Raw genomic sequence first — 21256 nt, forward strand, 5'->3', positions numbered from 1 at the left:
GTGATTGTGCAATTGTCAGTCTCTCTCCTGCTTCCATCTCTGTGCTCTCATGAGTCTGTGTTCCTCTTCTCTGGATGTCCTTAGCACAGAGGAAGGAGAAAATCAAACCAGGAGGTGAGGAAGGGTAGGGAAAGGCAGGAATTGTACAGGTGGATGATCCATCTCCCACTGCAGCTCCTGCTCCCACCTGCTTTGGCCCTCACAGCACATTCTCACCTGTGTGGGTGGTTTTCAGATGCTCTGAACAGCCAAGGTTCCTCTTGTTTCCTCTGCAATTCCCATGGTGGAATGCTGAGTGCCAAAGCTGGGTCAGGATAGCAGAGGTTTGTACTTTGGGGATTTTTATGATGCAAACTCAGCCTTGCATTCTCTTCCTGCTGCTGGAGCTTCAACAACACATCCTCCCCTTCCAGCAGCTCCTGGCCTTTCTCCTGTCCAAGACCAAACTGAGCTTAGATTTGTAGGTGGGGATGTTTCACCTGCTCTCCAGATTTGCTGGCACTGAAAACAGTTCTTCTGTCCAGCTTCCTTCTGGTAATTCTGACTCAGGCTTCCAGGAATGGAGGGTGGGTTTTTTCTTTCTTTTTCTTCTTTTTATTTTTCTTAAATTTTATTTAAAAATAGGAGTGTTTATGCCTAAGAACTTCCCATCTTTCTCTGCTGCTGAGCATGGGTCTGTCATTGAGCCTGGCACTCTGCACAGGCTGTAAACTTGGAGCAGTGCTGCTCCTGGAGCTGCTGATTGCTTTGGATGCCACGAGCTGCTGGCCTGACCTTGCTCTCTATCGGGAAATTCCGAGGTGAATTTGTTTGTATGGGAGCAGACGAAGGATCTCCTCAGCCCGGAGTGTCTTGGGAGCTCTCTGTCCTTGTGGAGTGTCTTAGGAGCTCTCTCCTGGCAAACTGCATGGTCCAGGGATCACAGTGTCCAAAGATCTTTGTTGGTGCATCTCTATGTTTGCCTTTCCTCACCTGCCCCCCTCTGTGTTGCAGCTGTTTTCATCCAGCACGCCGTTCCCTGGCCTGAACAGCTCCAGTGACCACGTTCCTGCTGTCCCCAACACCCCTCTCCTCATCAGCTACCAGGTGAGAGCCATGCTGGCCTCAGTGGGATGCTCTTGGTGACATCCCAGTGCTGGGGGGAGCAGTTCTGACCTTATTCCCTTCAGAGGGAGTGAGACAAGAAACTCAGACAGGCACGAGTCCCTGCCCTTTTCCAGAAGTGTGTGTTACATTTCCCAGAGGGGAACCTGGCTGTGTTAAGGGATACTCTGGGCTCTCAGGACTGTGGCCACAGTGCTGGGTGTAAAGCTGGGCCAGGTGCCTGCTCAGGGCAGGTTGGGCAGGGTTCACATGACCCCACAGCCCATGCCAAAAGTGATACAAACATTTTTCCCCAGTTTTGTGAGAACCAGGCATTGGGCAGCTCTTACAGCCCCTGGGGTGGGCTCCCACTGATGGCTTTCCTTAAAGAGATGGGCTGTGTTTTAGGGGGGTTGTGGCTCTGGGGTTGTTTCAATGCAGTTTGAGGCCAGGCACAGCACCACACATGTCTGCAGCTCAGCAGGAACATTAATGTTGGGTCAATGCTGTTTTCTTCAGTCTCAGGCTCCTGCAGAGGAGGAAGATGAAGGTGAGGAGGAAGAAACGGAAGAGTTGGGGCAGACAGAGACCTATGCTGAATATATCCCTTCAAAGTGTAAGTGTTGCCTTGGGAATTGCTGCTCACTCCATTGTGGACCAGCCTAATTTAATTGTGTGTTTGCTGTGGCACCTCCCAGGCTTGTGGTTTTCTAGGAGAACTGTACAATGCCCTGAGCTCCAGCTGGGTGATGAGCTCTGAGGTGCCCCGGGAGTAAAGACCTCGAGTGACCTGTGTTCTCTTGTCACTTAGCCAAGATTGGGAAGCACCATCCTGACCTGGTGGTTGAGACAAGCACCCTGTCCAGCGTCCCTCCACCTGACATCACCTATGAGCTTTCCCTTCCCCACTCCGTGGCTGACAAAGGCTCCCTGTCTGCACTACAGCTGGAAGCCATCATCTACGCCTGCCAGGTACCTCCTGCACCTCCAGGTGTCCCACACCTGAAAGAAAATGCCTCTTGGAATTTGGGTGATGAAACTCCTTTGGCATTTTAAATGCCTTTTGAAGGGTTATTTGAAGCCAGGGGCTTCTGTACAATCTGTATTCCAAAGAGGCAAGAACCCTGGACTTATCTTGCAGAGGGTTTTACATTTGGGGTGCCTTTTCCATGAACTGCCACTTGTGAGCTTGATCACGACCCCTGACCTTTCCTGCCATGTTTTGGCTGAGCTGTACACGTGCATCTGTGGGATGTATGAAAGGGTTAAGTGGTGCTCACATCAAAGCACTTAGCGAAGGCAAATCTTTTTTAATTTTCAGTTCTGTTCTTGGTTTTGCAGCAACATGAAGTTTTATTGCCCAATGGGCAGCGAGCTGGGTTCCTGATCGGGGATGGTGCTGGAGTTGGGAAGGGCAGGACTGTTGCAGGCATCATCTTTGAAAATTATCTCAAAGGGAGGAAAAAAGCTCTGTGGTAAGTTGTTGGTTTTTTTTTTCCTCTTTTCCCGTAAGACCTTGGAGTTAGTTTGGATCTGGAAGTAAGGAATTCTTTAGTGCTGATGTTGGCTTTAGAGTTGAGTCATGCTGTGGCCTTGGGTAAGTCGTTTCCACCTCTTAGTGCCTGACTGCTGCCTGTGAAATGGGAATATTCCCCCTGCAGCAGGGATGGAGAATGAGTCACTGTGAAATAGCAGGTTTTGTGCTCCTTGAGGTGAGATGTCAAGCCTAGCCCTGCTCTCCCTGCAGTCGTGGAGGAGTCCCTGGAATTGTTCCTGAGCTTCCCGGTGCAGAGGCAGGAACATGGGGCATTGCTGCCGATCACAGCCTGTACCGAGGGGCACACAGGCTGTCGGATCTCACATTGGGGTGTGTGGGCAGCGGGAGATGTGAGAACTTTGCACAGCTCCTCCTGCGTTAGTCAGAGCTGTTAATCACCAGCGTTGTTAATCACCGTGTGCCCTGACTCCCCGGGGCCCAGGAGGAGATAACCAGCCCCAGGAGGAGATAACCCCTCCACATCTCCCGCACAGGTTCAGCGTGTCCAACGATCTCAAGTACGATGCCGAGAGAGACCTGAAGGACATCGAGGCCTCCCACATTCCTGTGCATGCTCTGAACAAGGTAGGAGAGGAGCTGCACTGCTGCTCTGGGAATCAGCCCCCGGGAGCAGCTGGGGGCTCTGTCCTGGAGCAGGACAAGGCTCAGGCACAGCAGAGTCTCTGCTCCCTCCTCCCAGCCAGCTCTTCCCACTCGGGGCTCCAGCTATTTTTATTGTGGAGCTGCACACGGAGCACAGAGCTGTTCCCTGCAGGGAGTGGGAAGTGTCTGCAGGCAAGAGCAAGTACAGCAGAGCTGGAACCTTCTTCACCATTATTAAGGAACCCTGTGGAGAGAACAGCTCTGTGATATGTGCTCTGCTGTCCTGGGCCAGCCTTTCCCAGTGCTGGCTCATGGAATCACTTCTCAGAGATGCCCAGACTGGTGTCTGTTGTGGCCTGTGGTCGAGTCTCTGTCCAGTGTCTCCCAGTTCACTTAAATCCTGTCCTCTGGTTTTAATGGTATTGAACAACCAGCTCTTACAGAGTCCATAGAAACCACAGGTGTTTGACACCTCTGAATGTGCTCCACTGAAGGATTTTCAGCCCCAAAAGACTTGAAATGAACTTTCTTCAGCTTGGGACCAGGGTTTTCCCCCTTAACCTTGTATTTCGTTACACATGGGATCCGTGGCAGTGAGACAGGCAACAATCTCACCTGGTCAAAGAGAAAATTATTTTCTAGAAGGAATTAAAACAGACAGGAAGGGTCAAAGCAATTAAAGACTCTAAATTGTTGCTTTAAAAAAAGGAAGCACTTTTTTGCCAGTAAATCTATGTCCTCACAGTTCACTGCAGGCTTCCAGATGTGCTGACACATTGGCTGGGGCACTTTTCCAGGCACTTACAGTCCCTGTCATCACCATATTTCAGTGTCAAACACAAATGCTGGAGACATCAGCTACCAATAGCTTTTTGCCTGCTCTGAGCTCGGGCTGGGATTTGTTCTCAGAGCGGGAATGTGTGTCCTGCACGGCTGAGGCACACGGAATGTGGGCAGGGATGGGTGTGACATGCCGGAGAGAGCAATCACAATGTGTGTGTGCTCTTGCTCTTCTTCCTGCAGATTAAATACGGTGACACAGCTACCTCAGAAGGAGTCCTCTTTGCCACCTACTCGGCGCTGATCGGTGAAAGCCAGGCTGGGGGACAGCACAGGACGCGCTTAAAACAGATTTTGGAGTGGTGCAGGGAAAACTTTGAGGGAGTTGTATCCTTAAAAAAAACCAAGAGACAAAGTCTGGAGAGAGAGAAGAACTGTTGCTTGTGACTGTGCTTCAGCAGGGAACAAAGAGCTTGAGGCCATGTGAAGTCATGGGGAGCAGCCCAGTGCCTGCAGGAGACAGGAATCCCCCACACTCACATCTCCTCCTCCTCCCAGCATGCAGTTAAGAGGAGGAGGGGAAGAAGCAGCTGGGATTAACCTTTTCAGCATTCATCTTCCTCAGTATTACAGGACACACCTTGGAGGTGAAGGGAGAGGGAGGAGTGGATAACTTTGGGCCTGAAGATCACAGGGCTGGGCAAACCCAGCAGATTCCATGTGTGACCATGAGTCAGTCCTGTTGATACTGGGACAGGTCGTTCAGTTGCTTGGAGGAGATTGGGCTCTGTTTTCTGTCTGCTCACATCCTTGGGATGCAAACAGATCCTTTTTCCTTAACTGACACTCCCCTCCAGATTGTATTTGATGAATGCCACAAAGCCAAAAACGCCAGCTCTACCAAAATGGGCAAAGCAGTGCTGGATCTGCAGAACAAGCTGCCTCGAGCAAGGGTTGTCTATGCCAGTGCCACAGGTGAGCTGCTCTGCCCACAGTGTGGGTGTGAGAGTGGCACAGGTCCCCTCTGACCCAAAGGGGCACCCTGGGGTATGAGTGTGTGTGAGATCCTGTAAGGAGAGGCCAGTGGTGCTGCAGGGCTAGAGAGGAGCTCAGCGTGCTGAGATCTGCCCCAAGCCCCATCACTGATGTTACTTGTGACTTTCTGGCAGGTCAGATTAATTTCTCTCCAGTTTGACTTGTTCTGGCCAGCTGTTCCAGCTGTTTGGTGATGTTCAGCCACTGAATGTAGGGAGGGCAGTGTTTGGAAAGGTCTCCGAAGGCACAATGGCAAATGACAACCTCTTCACTCGAGTCACAACTATTCCCAAGTGCTGTGGGTTTGCTGACAGTGATTTCTGTCCCAACAGGTGCCTCAGAGCCAAAAAACATGATTTACATGAGCCGCCTGGGGATCTGGGGAGAGGGGACCCCATTCCGAGCCTTCGATGAGTTCCTGCACGCCATTGAGAAGAGGTGAGTCCTGTCCAGCCCTGTGCAGGTGGGAGCCTTGTGTGGGAAGTGGTGCAGTGCCCCAGGATGGTGTGGGCAGCAGGAGCTGGGGTGGGGCTGGTTCTGGAGAGGCACCTGCCCTGTGCTGCTCCAGAGCAGAGGGAGAATCCCAGAGCTGGGATTTCACAGTTGGGGTTCACAACTGGGGTTCAGAGCTAGGATTCAAAGCTGGGGTTCAGATTTGGGATTCAAAACTGAAGTTTCACAGCTGGGGGTCAGAACTGGGGCTCAGAGCTGGGGTTCACAACTGGTGTTCCACATCTGGGGTTCAGAGCTGGGATTGAAAACGGGTTTCACAGTTGGGGTTCACAACTGGAGTTCCACAGCTGGGATTTCACAGCTGGGGCTCAGAGCTGGGGTATAGAGCTGGGATCCAAAACGGGGTTCAGAGCTGGGTTTCAAAACTGGGGTTCCACAGCTGGGGTTAACAGCTGGGGCTCTGAGGTTGGTCCCACAACTGTCATCCTCTCCCAGGGGAGTCGGCGCCATGGAGATCGTGGCCATGGACATGAAGGTCAGTGGGATGTACATTGCTCGGCAGCTCAGCTTCACTGGGGTGACCTTCAGGATTGAAGAGATCCCTCTGGACGAGCAGTACAAGGCTGTCTACGACAAGGCAGCCAAGCTGGTGAGCTGGGCACCTTGTAGTGGGAGGCTGAGGTCTGACCATGCTTTGGGCACAGCCAGTGGTCTGTGGGAGGGTGTGAGGCCCCTCAATGTGGCCATGACCTCAAACAAAGGAAGGAAAAGAGGCACACATTGCTCAGCTGATGTAATAAAAGAACTTAGACTTTTTTGCTTCTGTTTGGAAGTTCCACGTTTGCAAACCAAAACTGCACCGTGCTGATGGAGAGGATGACCAACGTTCATTCAGCCCGATGCACGCTGATTCTAAATCAGATTATCAACCTTCAGACTGCTCTGATCACCTCCTGCATGGCAGGAACGACAATGGGAATTGTACTAACTCCTTCTTCTTGGTATTATCTGCAGTGGGCAGAGGCCTTGATGGTGTTCCAGCAGGCAGCTGACTGCATCGGGCTGGAGTCTCGGAAGTCGCTGTGGGGTCAGTTCTGGTCGGCTCACCAGCGCTTCTTCAAGTACCTCTGCATCGCTGCCAAGGTGCGGCGGCTCGTGGAGCTGGCCCAGGAGGAGCTGGCCAGGGACAAGGTATGGGAGCAGCAGCCTCACCTGAGCTTTTGTGTAGTCTGCAACCAAAGGGGGATCATTATTGCTCGGCTTGGCAGCCGGTCCAAACCTCTTTAAGGCTGGATTTTTCTCCAGAGTGAAGAGCAGTGTCTGGGTTTCTGGGAATATTCCCAGTGGATGGTGCTGGGGAGTTAAGGTGATCTGGTCTCCTGAGGTGTTGCCTGCTGTTTGTGTGGGCAGGCTGGGCTGGGAGGGGATTCTGGGTCGTGTTCAAGCTGGAAGTGTTCAAGGCCAGGTTGGATGGGGCTTAGAGCAACCTGGTCTAATGAAGTTGTCCCTGGGTTGGAATTAGATGGACTTTAAGGTCCTTCCAGCCCAAACCAATCTGTAATTCTACAATTACCTCAAGTACAGCTCTGTCCTTTCTTCTGTCTGGGTGCACCTTGGAGATTTTTGTCAGAAACTTCCTAGCACTGTCAGGGAGGTTCTGTGCTCAGAGTCCCCCTCTGTGGGGTCAGCACAGGGGGGGTGTTGATGATGAAAGATTTGAGAGATGGTTCTTCCTCAGGAGCCCTGCTATGGGCCCAGCACGGATTTGCCTGGAACAGGGGGCAGGGGGAGGTACCTGGGCCTGGGAAATGCCTCGAGCCTGTGGCCGTGCAGCTGCCCTGGCACCTCACTGTGCCATTCCTCATGTCCCTGTGTCCCCACAGTGCATTGTCATTGGCCTGCAGTCCACGGGGGAGGCTCGCACCAGGGAGGTTCTGGATGAGAACGATGGGCACCTCAACTGCTTTGTCTCTGCTGCAGAGTGAGTTAAAAATCCCTGTTTTCTTTGTGAGGTGCGTGGGAGGCTGGAGGGGTGGGAAGAAAGCTCTGCCCTGGGGCACGGAGCACTGGCAGGTCTTCAAATGCAGTTTGCTGTCACCTCCCCCTGTTCCACGGAGGGGACACTCAGGTGGGTTCTTGAGGCACTGTATCCTCAGTGGCACTGTATGAGCTACATCCCGGATTTTGAAGTCTCCCATGGATTTACAGGAAAAGCTTGATCCCACTCTACACACACATAAAAGACTTGTCAGAAAGAGAGCCAGAAATGTAGCTCAGAGGTAGTTTGTGTGAATCTGGCTCTGGAAAACGAGGCTGTTGACACAGAAGAGAATTTACTGTGGTGGCAGAGCCTGGGATGATGCTGTGAGGTGATGTCTGTGGAGCGGGGGAAGGAGGAGTGGTCTGAGGAGTTTGGATCCACCAGTGTTGGCTTTTAGCTCACATGTAAAGCAGGACCAGTGTCTTGGCTGTGTGGCCATGGTTCCCAGCTAACAGGAAAGCTGTTTCCAACAGCCAGGAGTAATTCAGCAGCAGGACTTGTGCTACCCGTTCAGCAGAGAGTGAGGCTCCCCCTCACTGCTCCCCCTCCTTCCTGCAGCTTCCAAAACCCCAGCCCATCCCTGAATGTGGCTGTTCCTGCATGACAGGGGACAGAAACCTGGGACATGGGTTGGGTTTCCTCTGTTCTACAGAGCTGTTTTCTTCCAGGTGACTTCTGCTGCAGGTGGGAGCAGTGAGAGATGCCTGAGGCAGCGTGAGGCTGGGTTAGGCTGAGCTTTCCTCCCTTGCTGATGGGGGTTTGGGTTGATCTGTGTCACTCCTCTGCCTCCAGCCCATTTCTGAAAACCAAATACAGTGCACAGGGCAGGTCTGGCAGCTCCTTGGGTGATTTGGCCCCTTGGATTGGTTTCCATGTCACAGAACTCCAGTCTAGGGAGATCCCTTGCTGAGCAGTGCAGGAGGAGGGGTCTGTCAGGGGTCCCACTCTGAATTTTCCCCACTCCCAAGGGCAGGAGCTCTGTGTTCCACAGCCCTGGCCAGATCACTGAGTGTCTCCTGGCATCTGCTCAGCCTCCAAATATGTGTCCTGATGTTCCAGCACTTCGGGGGATTTCTGGAGGGGAGTGTGCTGGGAAGGAGCAGTTTAAAGATGCCGAGAAATGGGGTTAAAAATAAACATGGTCCTGTCAGTGGATTCCAGCCCAGGGCTCTGTTTTCAGGGAGATGGGGAGGGTGACTACGGGAAATGAGTGGAATTTCACAGCCGGGAGGCTCCAGAGTGAGTGGTCATTGGGTCACCCCAGCACACCCAAGGACAAGGGGTCATTCCTGGTGTCCCATAACTGCAGTCACAGAGCTCTGTCCCTCTGGGGAGCAGCGTGGTCACTGTCCCCTTCAGCCCCTCACGCCAAGGGTCCTGGAGCTCCTTCCCCAGTTCCCAAATCTCCCTTTTCTCACCCGGGGGAGTTGTCATGTCCATCCTCTCACCTGTTGCTTGCAACTGGTTTTGGGGTTTTGGGGTTTTTTTTGTTTTTTTTTTTTTTCCAAGCAGAGCTCAATCAGCACCACCCCATTGCCCTGGGGGTTCATCCACACAGTCAGCATTTAAGCATTTGCTCTCTGATTTGCAGAACAGCTCACAGAAACCTTTGATTGTCACCTTTTCTGACTTTTTTTTTTCTTCCATTCACTTAGAACCATTACAGATCCATGTTCTGTCTCTTGGTTTTGTGGGAAGCAGGCCCACGGCCAGGGAGTGGGAGGACTTTGTTGGAGCACATTTGTTGGATGGCCTGACAGTGGTCTGTGCTCTCAGGGCATGGAGTGGGGCTGGGACACTGGGACTTACTGGATTTTTGGTGGAACAGCTTCCCAGTGTCGTGTTTCCCATTTAAAACTCCTTCTTGGTTGCTATATAAAGGACCTGCAGGTCCAAGAGCCACCTTGTACCAAGGGCTGGCTGAGGCCAAGCTGGTGGCCATGGATGGGGTGGATTGACCTCTCTTCCATGGAATGTGGGGTTATCCCGAGCACACATTGGTATGTGATAACCAGCACATGTTGCTGGTAGCTGGAATAAATTTTGCATCTTACTTGCAGAGGCGTCTTTCTATCACTAATTCAGAAGCACTTTCCTTCAACCAAAAGAAAGAGAGAAAAAGGAACTGGCATTAAAAGAAAACGTAAGAGCTCCCTCAGTCCCAGCCCAGCCCCTGCCTCCTGCCCTGCTGCTCCCCCACAGCCACTCAGCTTCTCTGCCTTTTGCCCTTCTCCCCACTTCATGCTTTTTGCTGCTCTCCCTGGTTTTGCTTTGCCCTCCTGCACATCTCCCATTGCTCCCTCATCCAGAAGATGGCAGCTCTAGGTCATTCCCCCTTTTCCTCTCTTTGCCTCCCTACCCTTGTCCTGATCCTTCCCCTCGACCCACACTGGGACAGATGGCACAAGGCCTGGCTGGTGTTTGAATCCCTCCTGCAGCAAGGGGAGTCCTCCACAACCCCTTACTTAGAGCATAGCAGGTGTCCTGAGGGAAAAAAAAAATAAATTCCCTGCTGAATTATTTGTTGTGGCTGCAGGTAAGAAGAGTATTGGGATTTCTTCTCCAGTGGGATGTGGAACAGGGGGAAGAGGGGGCAGCAGCAGTGGCAGATTGTGCAGCAGCCTGTGCAAGCTGATCCATGAACCCTCTTATGCAGAAGGGGGCACGTTTTGCTGTGCTTGGGAGCAATGTCCCAAAACACCAGTGCTTCCCTGTGTCCTGCACACTCCTCTGGGAGATTCCTTCCCTGAGGAGCTGGCACTGCTTAGAGCCAGCCGTGTGCCCATCCTGACGTGTGCAGCCAACTTCAGCCCTGCTCACGAGTGCCTTGTTCTTCCTTTCTCTCTCTTCATTTCTCTTTCCTGCTCTCCCTCCCTCCCTAACTGCCACGGCCACCCCAGAGGCTCTGTGTTTCTGAGGTCACACTGTCATTTGGGGCAGGCTCAGCTCTGTTGGGATTCCTCCTCTCTCTGAGCAGTTTCTCCCTGTCCTGCTGTGACACTGCTCGCTCTCTGGTGCAGGGCGGCCGAGGGGCCGCTGCCCCAAGGCTCTGCGGGGCCCGTGTGACCCAGGGGTCGTCATCAAGATCAGCGATGACAGCAGCACTGACTCGGACATGGGGCTGGACAGCGACCTCACCTCCTCCCCAGAGTCCCTGCTGGAGACAGACGATGTCATCTTCGTGGATCACACGTTCGGCGGCTGCACTGGCGAGGACAGGGGTGAGCAGGGCAGTGACATGGGGACAGCTGGGGAGGAGGACACTGCGTCCTGCAGGAGCCCCTTCAGGCTTGGGACAGCCTGGCTGGATTTTATCGTTGGGGTCACACTTGGGCTTGTGAGATGGATCCACATTCACCCGCTGTGATCAGCGAGCCCTGTGTGCTCCTTCCCCCAGCAGAAAAGGGGAGCCCAGAGGGATTCACTCCATGCTCAGCATTTATTGCAGGTCATTGTGCCTTTGTCCAGCAACAGTGCCCCCAGAAACCCTCTAGGACAACTTTTTCCCCCTCTCTGATGTCCAGTTACCAGAGAACTCTAAACTTTTGCCTTTCACTTTGCAGGTAGTTTCCACATGCTGCCTTCCCAGAAAGAGCTGCACGGCCTGAGAGAGCTGAAGGTCGAAAAGATGAAACAGGACCTCCTAGTAAAAGTGAAAGCACTGGGCAAAGAGCTACCTCTCAACACCTTGGATGAACTGATTGATTATTTTGGGGGCCCGGAGAACGTGGCTGAGGTACTTCCCATGGTCAGCGTATTTTGGTGGCCCTGGGTGACAGGGAAATGGGCCAGTGAAGAATCACAGAATCATGGAATGGTTTGGGTGGGAAGGGATCTTAAAGATCATCTTGTTCCACCCCTCTCCCTGGGCTGGGACACCTTCCACTATCCCAGGTTGCTCCAAGCTCCATCCAGCCTGGCCTTGGACACTTCCTGGGATATGGGAGCCACAGCTTCTCTGGGCACCCTGTGCCCATATAGGGACAAATGTCTTCTATTAAAAAAAAAGAAGGTTCTTGCTGGCAGTGGGTTTCCTCTCCCTGGCAATGTGAAAAAGCTGTTGGGAACTGCCTGGATGGCCTTGCTGGGCCGTGTGGGCCCCCAGGCTGTAGCAGGCGCTGTCCTGTGTGCAGATGACGGGCAGGAAGGGACGCGTGGTCCGCAGGCCCGACGGCTCCGTCGTGTTCGAGTCCCGCGCCGAGCAGGGGCTCTCCATAGACCATGTCAACCTGAAGGAGAAGGAGCGTTTCATGCAGGGGGAAAAGGTGAGCTGGGCTTGGGCTCCAAAAGCCTGCATGGGACTGAGTGTGCTGAGAGTGAGAGGGCAGGGAGGGTGTCTGTGCCTCGCTGTGCCCTGCCAGCCTCAGGCCAGCAGCTCTCTGTGGATTTCACCTGCTGGAAGGTGACAAAACCTCCCATGTCCCTTTGTGGGTTAGGGCTGCTGCAGTGCCTGGGGCTGTTTCTTGAAGCTGTTTAGCACGTGTCCAGGAACCTCACTCTGGTCTCTCCTGTAGCTCGTAGCAATAATCTCAGAGGCCTCCAGCTCAGGGATCTCCCTCCAAGCAGACAGACGGGTGAAGAACCAGAAGCGCCGGGTGCACATGACCCTGGAGCTGCCCTGGAGCGCAGACCGGGCCATCCAGCAGTTCGGTGAGGGCTGGGTGTCCCTGGGTGCTGTCACCTCCCCTGAGCGTGGGCTGGGCCGTGGGATGGGCCCTGGGAGGGTCAAGTGTGGTGGCAGCCCAAGGTGCATTTAGGAGATGTCTTTGTGGGGAAAAGAACAGAGGCAACGATGCTGCTGAGGCTTGGCAGAGCTGGGTTTGCAGCCCTGAGCTCAGGGTGAGAAAGTTGGGCATTATGTGGCTTTTCTGGTTACATTCCCATTCCAGACAGGCCATCCCAACCTCCTGTTCCATCCCTGCAGGCCGAACACACCGATCCAACCAGGTCTCTGCCCCCGAGTACGTGTTCCTCATCTCAGAGCTGGCAGGGGAGAGGAGGTTTGCATCCATCGTGGCAAAACGCCTGGAGAGCCTGGTGAGTGCCCACAGCAGAGATCAGCTGTGGTCCCAACATGGCTCTGATTCCCTCTGAGGAGATTCCAGGTCAGAGGTCCCACCAGCGTGGCCACTATAACTGGGGGGATTGTGTCACCCCTGACTGAGGCATTGCAGTCATGGAATGACTGCATTTCAGCATCCTGGGATCTAGGAAAGGAAGTGAGCAAGAATACATAACCAAGGCGTTGGGAGGAATTTCAGGGAAGCAAGAACCCGCTTCCAGATGCTGCAATTTCCCCACTGTTACTGGAGCATACACCCATGCTATTCCCAAAAAGCTGATGAAATAATCAACGGAATCATTAGTTTGCCTCTGTTTCATTTTCTTCACTTCTGATAAATCCCCAAATCCTTTGGTAAAGTCTCAGTATTCCAGAGGAACACTGCCTCCCCATGGCACATTCCTGGACATGCCTTTGGCCCTTCTTCCTTGGTGTTTTGCAACAACTCAGAATTGAACTTTTTGCTCCCTCTGCCTTCCCAGGGTGCCTTAACTCATGGAGACCGACGGGCCACTGAGTCCCGGGACCTCAGCAAGTACAACTTCGAGAACAAGGTGACAGGGCTGGGCTGGGGCAGTGTGGCTGAGAGGGGGTGGGAGGAGCTGGGAGAGGGAGGCAGAGCCAGGAGGATCATTGCAGGCAGGGCCCAGCCTAGCACCCAGCTCCTGGCTCCCAGCTCCTGGCTCCCAGCTCCTGGCTCCCAGCTCCTGCGAGCTCGGAGCTATGGTCACACTGAGGACTCTGCTCCCACCCGGAGATGGGAAGGGAGGCTGGGAAGGGCACCCAGTCCTCTGTCCCCAGGGAGGGGCCTGTACTCCAATCCCATGGGGACATGGGAGGCACTGACACAGCTTCCCCCTTGCCTTGTCTGCGGCCTTTCTGGGGTGACAGTGTTCCCTGTAGTGTGTGACACCCTTGGCAGTGTGACTCTCACCAGTGACACCCACAACTGTGTGTGACACCCTCAGCTGTGTGTGACTCTCTAACCAATGTCACTCTCAGCCGTGACACCCTCAGCAGCGTCACTTTCATCAGTGTCACCCTCAGCAGTGTGTGGCACCCTCAACACCATGTGACCCCTCATCAGTGTGTGACACTCTAACCAATGTCACCCTCAGCAGCGTGTGACACCCTCAGCAGTGTGTGACACTCTCAGCAGTGTGTCCCCTCAGCAGTGTGTGACACTCTAACCAATGTCACCCTCAGCAGTGTGTGTCCCCTCAGCAGTGACACCCTCAGCAGCGTGTGACACTCTCAGCAGTGTCACCCTCAGCACTGTGACACCCTCAGCCCCAGCTCGGCTGCCCGTGTCTGTTCCTCCCATGTGTGACCCCGGTCTCCTCCCACAGTACGGGGCCAAAGCCCTGGACAGGGTCCTGTCCACGATCCTCAGGCACACGGAGAACAGGGTTCCTGTGCCCAGGAGCTACGAGAGAGGGGAGGACACCTTCTTCCGTGGTAAGAACATTACCAGGGTTCCTGCTGGATGGGTTGGTCTCAGGTTTGGGATGCTGGAAGAACTGAGCAGGAGGTCAGAGGGAGAAAACAGAGGGGAAAGTGTCACTGGCTTACGATGTCACCCTGCCAGGCATGGGGAGGGCCTGAGTTCCTGGAGGGGAAGCAGTCCTGCAGGAATGCTGATGGGAAGCTTAACCCCAAAATGCAAAAGATGTCTTCTGCCATTTCAGAAATGAAGCAAGGGCTCATCTCCGTGGGCATCTGCTGCAGCCAGATGAAGTATGGCACTGTCTCTGTGGAGAAGGGTACGTGTGGAGCTGCTCCTGCCCGAGGCAGGGGCCAGATGGAAGAGATGGGGGTGTCATGGCCCACCTGGCCTCATGGGGTTTGCTGGGCACCTGGGCAGGATGTCTGCCTTGAGGGGAAGGTCCTGTGGGACCAGCCTGTGCTGCAGATCCCCATGGACCCCCAGCTTCCTCACAGGAGCTTCCTTGGACTGGGCTGCTGTCAGAAGGAGCCTGGTGGGGCTGCTGGGTGGGCTCTTTGGGAGGGGGCTGGTGGGTTCCATGTCCAGCTGCACCACATTCCTTGACCTACTGTGCTCTTGCAGACTGCTCCATCACCAAATTCCTGAACCGCATCCTGGGCCTGGAGGTGGACAAGCAGAACATGCTCTTCCAGTATTTCTCTGACACCTTTGACTACCTGATTGAGAAAGACAAGAAGGAGGGCAAATACGACATGGGCATCCTTGGTATGGAGAAGGAGGGGTGGCCACAGCTCTGCCTCCTGCACCTCCAGGGTTCCAGTTCCTCCCAGTGCAGTGTCCCCACCCAGCAGAGATCCTGAGACCCAAGGAGGTGCTTTTGGGAGGATGTTCTTTACAACAGCCTTTTCTCCTTCCACAGATTTAGCCCCAGGAGTGGATGAGATCTACGAGGAGAGCAAGGAGGTTTTCCTGACCCCTGGGCACCCACAGGATGGGCAGGTCGTGTTCTACAAGGTGGGCACCTGTCTCTGCCTGGTTCTAAGCTGTGCTGAGGGGATATCTGTGAGGCAGACACCGAGGCACTTGTCCTGCCCCTGGAGTTACAAATCCATCTGTGTGTCCCTGTTCAGATCAGCGTTGACAGAGGCTTGAAGTGGGAGGAAGCCTATGAGAAGTCGCTCAAACTGACAGGAACCTTTGATGGGTTCTACCTCTCTTACAAGGTACGTCCCTGGGCTCTGCCAGGAGTGATTCCAGCATCTGCCATGGTTCTACGAGGTCACTCTTCCTGAAGGCTGGGAAATGCTTCCAAGGACCTCCATCCTGGCAGGAAGGGGTTAGTTTAGAGAAATCTGGGGAGGGAGGCTGTGCCTGTGCCCATCAGCTGTTCCCCACAGGTGCGAGGCAGCAAATACACCTGTCTGCTGGCAGAGCAGTGCCGTGGGAAGAACTTCATCCTCTACAAGCCAAATATTGGGAAGCAAAGCCAGCCTGAGAGCCTGGACAGTCTGCAGAAGAAATACCGGCAGGTAGGTGGGACCTGCAGTCTCCAGTGGGGGGGCTGGGGGAGGTTGGAAGGGACATTGTAATCCTGTCACAGCTCCTGGTGGCTCTGTTGTGGGTGTCCTGACTCCCAGCCCTGGATTTCACATCTCTTCATCCTGGACTGTGGAAAATTCCTAATGCTGAGTGTTCTGCTGCAGGTGCTGCCCGAGGAAGCCAAGGAGCACTGGGAGAGCAGCTACCACTTCTCCTTGAAGAACTGTAACCACGCTGTGTGGTGAGGCAGCTGCAGCCACAGCCTGCACAGAATCTTGGGATGGTTTGGGTTGGAAGGGACCTTAAATGAAACCCATCCAGTTCCATGGCAGGGATGGGCAGGGACACCTTCCACCAGTTTGCTTCATCCAGCCTGGCCTTGAACACTTCCAGGAATGGGGATGGGGCAGCCACACCTTCTCTGGGCAGCCTGTGCCAGGCCCTCACCACCTTCACAGGGAGGAATTCTTTCCCAATATCCAGTTTAAATCTCCTCACTTTCAGCTTAAAGCCATTGAGCCACATCCTCCCATTCTTGGGGGTCCCTGACTGTGGCACTGGGAGAGGCTGTGGGCAGGTGAATCCCACTCAGCTCCAGGAACCTGTGCTAATTCCAGTGGTTTTCTTCCACGGTCCCCAAAGGAACAAGAGCTGCAAGCTGATCCAGGAGGGGAAGGAATGCTTCCAGGGCATGCGCCTGAGGCACTACTACATGCTGTGTGGGGCCCTGCTGCGAGTGTGGAGCAGGATCGCCGGCATCATGGCAGACATCACCAACAGCAGCTACCTGCAGATCGTGCGCCTCAAGACCAAGGAGAAGAAGAAACAAGTTGGTGGGTGAAGTGCTGGAAGGGGGAGCAGGGTGAAGGGAGAAGAGTCCAGCTGCCCAGCACCAAGATTCCCTTCCTAAAAGCAGCATGTTCAGCACACAGTTCATCAGTGCTGGTGGGAAGGAGGGGAGTTGGATGTGTTGGGGCACAGGGGTGAGCCAGGCCCATCATCCTCCTGAACACCTGCAGTGCTGCTGCCCCTTCCCTCTGTCCCCATAGTGCCCCATCCCTTCCCAAAGTGCTGTGGGGATGTTATGAATGGAGAAGGGAGAGCTTAGACAAGTCCCTGCCTTTGACAGGTTTCTGGCAATAGACACCACCCCAAAACCCACTCACTTGCAAGTTCTTAATAATGACCAATCAGGCCATGAATTATTTCTTTGAATAGGCCAAGGAAAACAGACATAAACAGATTTACTTACTACACAGGATAAATGAAAGAAACACTACGAGTAGATAAAGGTACCTATGTTACAGCTGGCAAGGAAATAATATAAATTAGGACTCAACATCACTTACCAATGAATTATAGCATTGTGCAGAGAATTTCCTTAATTTCTCTCAATCCCTAGGGGAAGTAACTTGATGCCCATGTCTTGGTTGTCGAGGAGAACTCTCCACACCCTCAGAAAGTCTATAAGAGATTTTTGATTTCATGAAAATCATAGTGCTCTTTTATATTGTAAAAATGCTCTGGCTAAGGAGGTTTTCAGCTCCTTTGACAGCCATAATGAATGACTAAGGCAGAGACAGAATAATTAATAAATAAGCCAGAGATAATTAATCACATGACAATTTCCAGTCTGACTTAGCCATGTGTAATGGGGAGATAAGGTTTTGCTGTATTGGGGTGAAAGCTCCTGCCACAGGGGACTGATGTCTGTTCCTCCCCCAGGGATAAAGATCCCGGAGAGCTGCGTCCACAGGGTGAGGGAGGAGCTGAAGCAGATGGATGAGGATGTGAAGAGGAAGCACAGCCGGCTGCACCAGGCCCAGGAGCAGAGCTCACCCTTCTCCTTGCCACTGCACATCCTGCCAGGACCTGGGCTGCCCCTGCCCTCCCTATGCCAGGACGAGATCCTGGACTTGACCTACAGCCCTCCCAGCAACAGCATTCCTGACGTGTTGAACCCCGAGACCAGAGCACTCTGCTTCTCCTCAGAGCCCTCCCTGCAGCCCCAGCAGCAGCACAGATTGTCCTTTGGCTTTGGCCACGCTCCTGGCCTGGAGGGCAGCACAGCCCCTGGCCCCTCGCTGCATGAGCCCCCTGCCCTGCCTCCCCCGGCCCCCCTGCAGCAGCCACAAGAGGATTTTCTCCAGCAAAGTGGGAATATCAATTATAGAGAGGTCCTGGAGGAAATGCTGAGGACGATCGGTCCCTCCCAGGAGAACCTGCTCCCCCCAGAACGCCAGAGTGTGATCCAGTTCAGTGGGCCTTTCCCAGACTTCTGAATGCCAGCTGGGAATGCTGCTGTGGATCCACGTCCTCTGGTGCAGAGGTGAGAGTTAAGGAGCTCTGACGTTTCTACTGGTTTCGACTGACTCTGCTCTAGTTTTGAGGGAAGAAAAAGCCTGGATTTCCTTTAAAGGGAATTTTATTTATATATAATTTTCAGTCAGGCATGTACAGGTTTGTATGGAACGTGCCCAGGGGAAGCTGAGCAGGTCCCACTGGGCCGAAGGGCTCTGCTGGGTCAGGTCCTGCTCACAGGTCAGTGCCCGAGTGGGATTGAAGGGAGACCCCTCCTCTGCCCACCCCCTGCAGACTACTGAGTGTCCGAGCCTTCCCCAGCCCTCCAGCCCAGCAGGGCCATGGCCAGGCTCTGGAATGATCCACTGACCACGTGCTGGTCACTTAGGGAAGGGTGGGAGCCCAGCCCCCAGCTGGGGCTGCCCCAGCACTGCTGCAGACCCTGAGGCTGTGCTGGCAGGCTGGGAGGAAGGGGAAGGGAATGTTGTCCCAGAGGAGCTGGGAGATGCTGAGCTCAGGTGTCCTCTGGCAGGGCTGAGCAGGTGTAGGGAGAGATCCAAAACTGCCTGTGCTGCCCTTCCCAGGAAGGGACCTTGGACTGCCTGAGCTCCGTGGCAGTGGTGAGAGCTGGCTGCACCCCCACGGTGACAGAGCTGGAGTCTGTCAGAGCTCAGCCACGCCAGGACCAGCAGGATTCCCCAGAGCAGAAGGGACACATGTCCCCTGTCCTGCACTTTAACCTCACCAGGTCGCCGTGACCAGACGTGCTTTGGCCAGTTTCCTGCTGTCACATGTTGTCCCTTCACCTGGACATCCCGCTGGTCCTGCCACTGTCCTTGGCTGGGCCATGGACCTCAGTCCAGGGGTCTGGGTCAGGGCAGCCCAGCCAGGTTGTGCAGTGTCATTGTCACTGCCTGAAAGATGCAGTGTTATTGTCATTGCCCAGGGTGTGCAGTGTCAGTGTCACTGCCTGAAAGATGCAGTGTTATTGTCATTGCATTGTTATTGTCATTGTGCAGTGCCACTGTCACCGCCTGGGATTTGCGATTTGGCTGTTCCTGCTGCAACCTCCCCCTCGGATACCAAAGAACAAAGGCTGCTTTGCAAAGCACTGCCCCACCCCCTGCTGCCTCCTCCCCAGGACAGAGAGCATCCAGGCGTTCCCTAAAAATGGCAGGGACCAGCCCTGGCTGAGCTGGCCCTTCCCCAGAGAGCCCTTGGGGAAGGGGGTCCTCTGTGCTCTTAACAGGGCAGTCTTGAGGGGCTGAAGCTTCACAGTGCCTGGTTGTGTCACCGCCTGTGGGCAGACACTGCCACCCCCGTGTTCCCAGGGCTCAGGGACTGGCCCAGTGCCCTGTTTGGTTTTGGGAGTTGCTCTGGGTCCGTGTCTGGAGCGTTGTGCTCTGGCTGTGGCAGGAGCTGACCCCCGACACCCCGAGGTCACAGACCTGCCCTGGTGTCACACAAGTGGGCTCAGTTTGAGGCTACTCTGGTCCCTGAATTTCATTTTGGGGGCCTGTCCTACCCCCCCTCCCCAGCCTCACAGCACCAGGCCAGGCTCAATCCCTGCAGCTGGGGGCACATTTCACCTCCTTACCTCAAAGTTATCACCAAAGATGGGGGAGCCCCCTGTGACCCCCCCCAAGCCCTGCTGCTGCCCTGGGGGCTCCTGCTCTCCCCCAGCTCTGCTCCTCTCGCCCCCAGCAGCCTCCCCCAGGCCCAGGCAGAGCCAGGCTCCCCCTCTCCACACCCTCCCCTATTTAAAGCACTGCTCGCTTGGGCCTGAATTCTCAGCAATGAGGGAAAAAAGACGCCGGGAAAACCCAGCTCAAAGAGGTTTAAACTCAGGAATAGTGAGGGGGAATTCCCTGCTGGGCACCCTCTGCTGTCACCGGAGCCTTACCTGGTGGCTTTGACCTTAACTTTAAAATATATGCAATCCTTCCTCCCTGGTCTCTGCAAAGACAGAGCACCTTCAAGGAATCCCTTCCCTATCCCAATCCCATGTTTTGTCAGGGTTAATAATATGTAATGTTATCTTTTAACTAAATTATTCTGCAGTTGTCCTACTGATTGTATTTTTAATGAGTACCTGTTTTCTTCCCTGACACCTTTGTGTTGGCACTTTTTAATCTGCTTGTCGTTTACCTTTTGTTTCTATGTATATTTATAATTAAGTTGTACATATGTAAAGAGATTTTTTTAGAATATGTGCCTTGGACTAATAATTTCTGAATTTTCTACTTGCCTTGAAAAAGATAATTTTTCATTCTGCTCAGTAAAAATGGAACAGAAGTCACATGTGAGATTTCTGTAACTCCCAGCTCTGTCTCTGTCTGTCAGTCTGTCCAACCTGCCCCAGGAGCCCAGCTGGGACTTGGATCAGGAGTCCCTGGGCCAGCATCCTGCTGGCAGCTGGACTTTGCACCTCCTGTATCACCAGCTCTATGGCATTGAGGGCTGTTGTCCCAAGCCTCCCCCTCTTCCTGGGAGAAGCCACTGCTGGTGCAGAGGAGGATCCTGGCTGGATCCAGCCTGAGCACTGGCCTTGGATGAGGCAGCTCCCGCCTGGCTTGGCTGGAAAAACACAGATAAAGGAGTCTCTGTTTCAGCGTGTTCCCCCAGCGGGAGCTGACACAGCTCTAGGACGTCTCATCCAGGCACTGCTGGCCCTGTTATCACATGGGAGGAGGGATGGGGTGACCCCCAGTGAGTGATCCCTAAATGTGAGCAAGATCCTCCCAGCATCCCTGAGGCTCTGCAGGGATGTCAGACTTGGGGGATTTTTCCTGGGGACGGACTCCCCAAGGGGGCTGTGGATGTGACAGGGAGATCCAGCATTCCCCAGGCCCTGGGAAGAGGTGCAGCAGCATTTCTGCATGGCAGAACCAGAGCTGTCCCTGCCCAGGATGGGACACCAGCGCCCATGGGCTTGGCTGGGCACGGCTGTGCCTTCATAATCGCAAGACGCTTCCCCGAGGAAGAGGAGGATGATCCTGCTCGCTGTGGTCAGACACATCCCTGGCTGCAGGGGATATCTTGCCGTGTCCCAACACGCCTGGGTTCTGTTTTGCAAGAATTTCGCCTGGCCAGGCCTTGCACTACTGCTGGACCCATCCCCTCTGGTACCCTGCCGTGCCAGGAGGATTCCTGGTGACAGGAGGGATCTCAGAAGGGACAGGAGGGATCCCAGAGGGGACAAACCTTCCCCAGCTCTGCCTTTGCCCAGGGAGCCCCTCGGGAGCACGGATCATGCCGGATTTGCACTTCCTCCTAAGCACTGAGGATTATCCCTGCTTGGCTCAGGAGTTGCATAAGGTCTTGGCTTCCCAGCAAACTCCAGGTTTTCAGCAGGTGCAGCGCAGCAGCCCCAGC

At 54.2% G+C, this 21256-nt stretch overlaps 1 protein-coding gene across 4 annotated transcripts in view; it reads left to right on the top strand.

Annotated features, from left to right (window-relative positions):
- Positions 1–20204, top strand: part of SBNO2 (strawberry notch homolog 2) — a 47162-nt gene extending 26958 nt beyond the window's left edge. For 3 of the 4 annotated variants that reach the window (XM_088179233.1, XM_088179235.1, XM_014882901.2), the window contains 27 exons: positions 994–1086; positions 1603–1699; positions 1895–2055; positions 2425–2558; positions 3115–3205; positions 4247–4390; positions 4861–4978; positions 5371–5476; positions 5987–6140; positions 6506–6682; positions 7375–7472; positions 9593–9675; positions 10553–10753; positions 11096–11268; positions 11666–11797; positions 12047–12182; positions 12457–12569; positions 13077–13148; positions 13944–14052; positions 14283–14357; positions 14663–14806; positions 14961–15055; positions 15172–15264; positions 15439–15570; positions 15745–15821; positions 16223–16413; positions 17306–20204. In XM_088179233.1, the coding sequence (XP_088035359.1) occupies positions 994–1086; positions 1603–1699; positions 1895–2055; positions 2425–2558; positions 3115–3205; positions 4247–4390; positions 4861–4978; positions 5371–5476; positions 5987–6140; positions 6506–6682; positions 7375–7472; positions 9593–9675; positions 10553–10753; positions 11096–11268; positions 11666–11797; positions 12047–12182; positions 12457–12569; positions 13077–13148; positions 13944–14052; positions 14283–14357; positions 14663–14806; positions 14961–15055; positions 15172–15264; positions 15439–15570; positions 15745–15821; positions 16223–16413; positions 17306–17862 (3756 nt within the window). In that variant the 3' untranslated portion in view covers positions 17863–20204. The remainder of the gene's footprint in view (positions 1–993; positions 1087–1602; positions 1700–1894; positions 2056–2424; positions 2559–3114; positions 3206–4246; positions 4391–4860; positions 4979–5370; positions 5477–5986; positions 6141–6505; positions 6683–7374; positions 7473–9592; positions 9676–10552; positions 10754–11095; positions 11269–11665; positions 11798–12046; positions 12183–12456; positions 12570–13076; positions 13149–13943; positions 14053–14282; positions 14358–14662; positions 14807–14960; positions 15056–15171; positions 15265–15438; positions 15571–15744; positions 15822–16222; positions 16414–17305) is intronic. The other variant, XM_088179234.1, reaches the window with a different exon arrangement.
- Positions 20205–21256: the final 1052 nt, after the last annotated feature.

Source organism: Sturnus vulgaris, chromosome 26 (assembly GCF_052056855.1).
Source record: "Sturnus vulgaris isolate bStuVul1 chromosome 26, bStuVul1.hap1, whole genome shotgun sequence".
Taxonomy (NCBI): Eukaryota; Metazoa; Chordata; class Aves; order Passeriformes; family Sturnidae; genus Sturnus; species Sturnus vulgaris.